General features: G+C 41.0%; 1 protein-coding gene across 1 annotated transcript in view; it reads right to left on the bottom strand.

The window, feature by feature from the left end:
• Nucleotides 1-3,692: 3,692 nt before the first annotated feature.
• LOC111862024 overlaps nucleotides 3,693-6,898 on the bottom strand; it is a 21,543-nt gene continuing 18,337 nt past the window's right edge. Inside the window, exon 6 of the mRNA XM_023847070.2 lies at nucleotides 3,693-4,150. Within this exon, the coding sequence (XP_023702838.1) occupies nucleotides 3,978-4,150 (173 nt within the window). The 3' untranslated portion in view covers nucleotides 3,693-3,977. The remainder of the gene's footprint in view (nucleotides 4,151-6,898) is intronic.

Here is a 6,898-nt window from a genome sequence, read left to right as displayed (position 1 = left end):
GTAAACGTTAAAGTTGCCCTTGTACTTAACTTATTAAGCACTAGGCCATGAAGGGGTATGGGGGAGTGGATGTACAGATCCACATTTTATTGACCTCGAGACTAGTTGGAGGTGACTGGTCAGCTTCACGCCCCTACCGCTTTACCCCCGGAGAAAGATCCCTTAGTACTCATTGTATAGGAGACTGGGTGGGCCCCAGAGCCGGTCTGGATGACGTCGAGAAGAGAAAATTTTTGACCCTACCGAGACTCGACTCTGAACCCTAGGTCGTCCAGTCCGTAGCCAATCGCTATACCGACTGTGCTACCCCGGCTCCCGTAAGACATCCATTCTTATCTAAATTAGTACGATACATATCAACATCTGTTTTTGTCTTCAGCCGAAGATGTTCCGCTTAACTGTTGAGTTGACCGCCATAACTATAACATAGGCACACAGCACACCGTGTGCAACACAGAACTGCTCATTCAAAATCAAAACCTTATTTTCAATTTCTGTTCAATACCTGAAGTAATTTACTATAAAACATTGTAAACGCCTGATACAAATTACCACAAATACGGGAATTAACTGAATGTTGCTTATGCTTATGCATTATATATAGGCCTATAGGTTGAATAAATGTAATATAAGCCTATGCCTAACTTACTGACTTTTTGAAGTGCTTATATACGCACACGTGTTACTGCTTAAGTTTCATGACGTGTGGGGTAACACAGCCACGGTTTGTAAGAGGCTGTTTCCTTTGGGCTTCTCTAATCGTTTCAACTTCACTCTCTGTGACACGGAGGATATAATACGTCAGTTAGCTCTATAAACCTATAAAGATCCATTGTTATAATGAAACACACACACACTCCTTGATACATGTAGTTTGATATAATATAATAAGATTTATCATTTTCAGGTTCAGCAAACACGTANAATTACTCTGAACTACACCATACGTATTGTCCTCCTGCTCACTGCATATAACATGAAGCCCAATTGGCCTGTTACTGCTCATAATAGATGCATTTAGATTATTATCTTGCACTGGGTTAATATTTTAATCTCTCTTTAAATATTAATTAAGTCACATAAAACACACATTTAGATGTATTCTGTTTATATTTTACACTGTATTCAGCTTGAATAATTATAAATATATATTTTGTTTCTATCTGCACTGATCGTGCCCTAATTACAGAAAGCCGCTAAAATAATATTATATAAATGAAGACACTGTCAATACAACTGTGATACAGCGACAAATTAGGCCACTACTAACATATCTATAATTACGAGTATAGTAATGAACATATCAAACTAAAACATCATGTTGACTTTCACTATGAAGACAATTCTACAGAGGGTTGATCAGCTGTCTATATATGCCATGAAGGCGTATCGGTATACGAAATGCAAGGGGTAATCCTGGAATTGAAGAATGCAATTTCTGTCTGCAAATATTTCGAAAAAGATTTATAACATAAATTTCAGTGCATTTATGCATAATACGAGGCCGATGTGATTCTCTGTTAAACTTTAGGTGGATACCTTACTCTCATCGGACCACAATAACTTGAAATGAAGCTTATCTCTTATGGCCTTTAATTACAGTAAGTCTAACTAACGAATTCCATGGAGCTGAGTCGATCTTGAGAGGCCGCCAGTCGCTCAATTACTCAAGAATTGCCCAACATTTTACTGAACTCGAAGATTCATTACCGTTTTCACAAGAGCCCTCCATTGGTCCCTAACCTGAACCAGATCAATCCAGCCCTATACGATTCATTTTAATATTATCCTCGTTCCTATATCTGGGTCTTCCGAGTGGTTTCCTTCTGGCTTTCCCACCGAAATCGTATATGCATTCTTCTTCTTCCAATATGTTATATTATCTACCCATCTCAGCCTCCTAATTATGGCACGGCTCCATAAACAAATTCTAAGTAACTGCCTTCAAGGATCAGAGTTCTTTCTCAAGTAACTCCTGCTCGTCTAAGCCAGGAATTTCAGTACCTTTTAAAGAACCCGAACGTTCATTACAATGTTAACAACAGCCAGTCACTGAATCTTAACTTCGGGTAGATAAATTCAGTCCACATCCTCCTTTATCTTTTCTTTAAGACGGATTTTAATATTATCCTTCCAATTTCGCTTCAGTTTCTAAATTGGTCTTCTCCTTTCGGGGTTTTCAGACCAAAACTCTTATGCATTGTTCATATATTCCATTCGTTCTACTCTCCTAACATCTGTTCTATTTGGTTCTATTACTTTTGTATGGAAACTGAATGAGCATTACCGTTTTCGCAAAAGGCCGCCACTGGACTTTGTCTTCAGTTGGATGAATACTATTTCGCTTAGTGGGGGGTGGAGTCCAACTGGGTCCAACTCGGCACGGCGGCCACTGATTGGCCTATTGTAGCCTGCCCCGGGCGATTATGATGATGGAGAATTTGGTGGAATGAAGACTGGCAGGGAAAACCGAAGTACTCGGAGAAAACCTGCCCCAGCGCCATTTTGTCCACCACAAATCCCACTTGACCAGACCCGGGCTCGAACCGGTGCCGCCGCGGTGGGAAGCCAGCGACTAACCGCTTGAGCTATAGCGCGGCCCACTAGATCAATACTATCTATCGTATCCTCACACAAGTTTTTGGACATGGGACTTTCACTTTTGACAGTTTGCCGGTATGCATAAATTGTTTTCCGGTATGTGTGCTAGACGAAATTAGTTTTAAACAGGATACAGACACATTTCACGTGAACTCTCATTTTCTACTCTGAACATCGTTGCGCTACACTTGATGCCATCTACTGAGAGAAACACTACACCAATTGATTAAAAGACAAGCCGACTACTTCGCTCTGACAGTTTTACTGCAAGTGCTCCGTGCCGATTTAATCAATTCAAGCGGTAAAAAAAAGTTCATTTTCCTAAAACTTAAAAGTCATATGTTGCTTATCAAGTTATATTCCAAAAGCTGTAAGTAAATGTTCTGTGATTCGAGATTATAACCTGGCTCGATTATCGACGTTCCAATATTTGAATTCACGAGACAGGATATCGTTAGAGAGTGTTCACAACGGAGCAACTACCAACCGTAATTGAACCTGGAGTTCAGATAGGGTTGAGTGACAACATATCATCTACCCTGTTGTGTCATGTTACATCCCGTCTCATCAGCGAGTGCCGGCCACAATGTTTCATACTTTTACCATGTTGACTGATGACGTAAGCTGGGTAGGCTGTCCGAGCCAACGTATGATTGCCCGAGGCCGAAAAAATGAACTGTCCTGTGACGTGACTACGGGCGACAGCAAAGCAACTTCTGACTGCACACGTTTCCCCCCTCCCCCTTTCTTCCTATTTCCCACCAGCATTCATCTGCCAGCGCGTGTCAATAGAAACACAACGCGTCACCGACCAGGAGTTAGTTGACCCTATAGTGCATGCAACCCTGCTTTGACGTCTCTTGTATTCTCTATACCAGGCATGTCCAACGCGTCGATCGCGGGACGATTTTTGGTCGATCTCATAGGCCTATAAGGAAATTATACGTGAAAAGCATGTAAATTCACTTGTAATATACGAAAATACGTGTTAAAGCAGTCTGTACTTTCAATGTATGTTGCTTTTACAACAAACATCAAGTTATTTTTACCAATATTTTTGCTTAAAGCGAGGTCCGACGATAGGAGGGGGTGGTAGATCACTGTCAGTTTTGACACTAAAAAGTCGATCACAATCTGTTTGAAGCTGGACATGCCTGCTCTATACCATCATGGAAAAGTAACATTCGCTAGGGCGCTCACAGGAAACAATGTTCCCTGGCCAGGCAGGATATAAGTGTAATTACAGTTCTATTGTTGACAGCATCCACAGTGAGGTACCTCCCTTAGGTATAAACCAATATTTGCTAATCGGACTAAGAATAAGTAAAATATTTTAATTATTTAATAAGCACAATATTTGTTACATTATCCCAGAACTAGTAAGCAAGGTTCGATGTCGATTGCTTATCTTCGTCGACGAGATTTTTTCTGTATTCTGTTGGCTTGGTGAGAGAACTTGTCTCTAGTTGCGTGTGGGTTTCCGTCATGGCCACCTCTATCAGCTGCCAGTAAAAGCTATAGATAATTAGCCAGCAGTACCCAGCGATGGCTGAAACAAAAGTACGCAATGATGATACTGGACAGCACTCATCTCTATTTAATGCATTCACTGCTTCGGGTCCGACACAGGCGTTCCGCGAGTTACCTAAGACTCCACAAGTATATTCAACTTCATGCAGATAATTCAGCAAGGCAAAAAACTAAGGAAAATATTTTAGGAAAAACCAATCGCCTACTTTTCTTCTATACGGCAAGGAAAGCAAAAAAAAACGGGAAAAAAATACTGGGGACATAGAGTCACACAAACATGCAGACAGCAAGGTGATCTCATAAGCCTCTTTTTTATTATTTAAAAATATGGTAAGTAAAAATAAAAGATGTAAAGTTGTCCCTGTGCTTAACTAATTAAGCACTACGCCATGATAGTGTATGGGGGAGTGGATGTATATATCCATATTTTCTTGACCTCGACACTATTTGGAGGTTATTGGTGAGCTTCACGCCGCGGCTGCTTTACCCCCGGGGAAAGAGCCCCCGGTACCTATTGAATAGGAGGCTGGGTGAGCCCCAGAGCCGGTATGGACAATGTGAAGAACAGAAAATTATTGATTCAATCAGTGCTCGCACTCCGAAAATTAGGAAAGTAGGCTCATAAAATGGAACGTAAATTAAAGTTTATAGTTGTAAATGTTAGTTTTCTACATATTAAAATTTCTCAAAAGATTATCCTTGTCAATATTTTGTTAAAAACCAAGGTTTCGGAGATCTCCCCCATCTACATCATGAGGGCCGATGTTGTCTATGCTTAAAAATTAATTTGTTTCCGTGTTCTCATTATTTTCCATGTTTTTATTCTTTCTACGAAGCACACTCACACACAAGCATGCATACATAAGCACATGTGTATATTACAGTAACGATTTCGACTTACGCAAAATTTGGTTACGTAAGACATTTCGGAATGGAACGATTGCGTAAACCAGAGAAATTTTGTATGTGATGTCGATTACACCTGAACTCACTGACAATGATCATGGGAAATGTAATTTTTGCCGAAATGCTGGAAAACTTTTAACATTTCACATGATGTATACGCAAGAGCCGAAGTCACGCAGTGAAATCTGAGGATCTCGCGGTTATTCGTTTGGGTCTCAGGGCGCTTACTCTAAGGCTAGTCTTCNAAAATCAAATCGACGCGTGTAGATTAACAAAGATTTTATACAATTAGAAAGACTGGTAATTTTAAATTTTAAAAAGCAGTGTAACAGCTACGTGAGTGATACACACCTGATGATGGCCATTTAGGGCCGAAACATGTAGTGTGGAGGAGGAAAAGAAGTAAAAACTACAATAAAAATTTGTTGCACTTAAGACGGTATTTATCCATATATATTATCCTTCTACATTGAAGACAGAAGCAGCAGTTTCCTCTCAAATATCAGTAACGACCTGCCAGATTACAGGGTGTCATATCCAAGAAGATATAAATCTTCATAGCTACCACCAAGAGAACCTCAGATCTCGGAAAGGGGAAGCATTATCTTACACGTGATGACGAGTGTCACTGAAAAATACAATAGTAACATCAAAAACTTAAAATGTATATGTGAAAGTCTAATAAAGGCTACAAATTATTAAAAAATTTATAAGAATTTCACAGGAGCTTATATTAAGGCCTAAATAATACGCCTAATTTCCCAACAGCCGAACTGAGGGACACAGGGATTGAACACGACAGTAGTGTCGTGACTATAGACTGGTGAATAGATTTATTTACCACTTATACACACGACTCGGAGCTACAAGCAATTACAGCGCCACAATTGATCTCCACAAATCGCCACAGCACCCGCTAAGCCTTTACCAGCCGGCTGTGCTTTCACCAGTAGTTCCCTGTCAACGGCTTCTAACAGTGGAAATTCTTCAGCTTCGCGCGCTCAGGTCCTCTCTTCACAGCCTCCCGTGCAGAACTCAACTGAACTATCGACGGACTAAGCTCCTTGCTTGTAATATCTCGGCACAGACCACTCACAAACACCCCGTTTCCATTGTTGTAGCCAAACTGTTGCATTATTAAGAATCTGATGTCCAGTAAGGGGAATGTGTTTACTGGGCCGTTGCTTGGAAACGGTCACTGTTTAGAGAGACACCGCTTAATAACGGGTAATATGACACAATAACTTCACCGTCTGATAGAAGGCAATAATATAGCAATCCCTGTGCTTACTTAAACACCACGCAATGAAGGCGTATGGGGAAGCTGAGATATAGGTCCCTTTATTCTTAATCTCGGCGCCGATGGAGACAAGCGGAAAGGTTCATACTTCCGGCACTTTACCCCCACGGGAAGAGCTCGCAGTAACAGTTGAATGAGTCTGTGTGGGGCCCAGAGCCGGTCTGAATTCTGAGAAGAAAATAATCTCTTGCCCCTGGCGGGAATAGAATCCACTCCCAAATTATATTTTAATGATTCACCCATGGAGGGGGGAGGGTCACAGATTTCCAGGGAATTATTGAACACGTAACTGTTTGCACGCAAATGAGTAAGTCGAAATTCAAGGGCTCTCGGAAAATACTGTTGCAGTGGCCGAAAGAATTTGCAACATTTGCTCTTGCCTGTACAGGGACACTTTGTAGTTTACTGCAGATGTAGAGAGAGCGCAGAGCTATTCACGTCTTCACTCACACTCTAAGATAAGGACCTGCAACAATGCGCAGAACTCCAGTTTTCTCTGAACCGGCAAAGATGGCTGTGGTGGGGGGTCACATAAATTTATGTATCATTTTAGTGTATCGG

This window comes from Cryptotermes secundus, unplaced genomic scaffold (genome assembly GCF_002891405.2).
Source record: "Cryptotermes secundus unplaced genomic scaffold, Csec_1.0 scaffold181, whole genome shotgun sequence".
NCBI classification, from domain to species: domain Eukaryota; kingdom Metazoa; phylum Arthropoda; class Insecta; order Blattodea; family Kalotermitidae; genus Cryptotermes; species Cryptotermes secundus.
The sequence above is the reverse complement of the archived record's forward strand: the minus strand, read 5'-3'. Positions and strand labels throughout refer to the sequence as shown.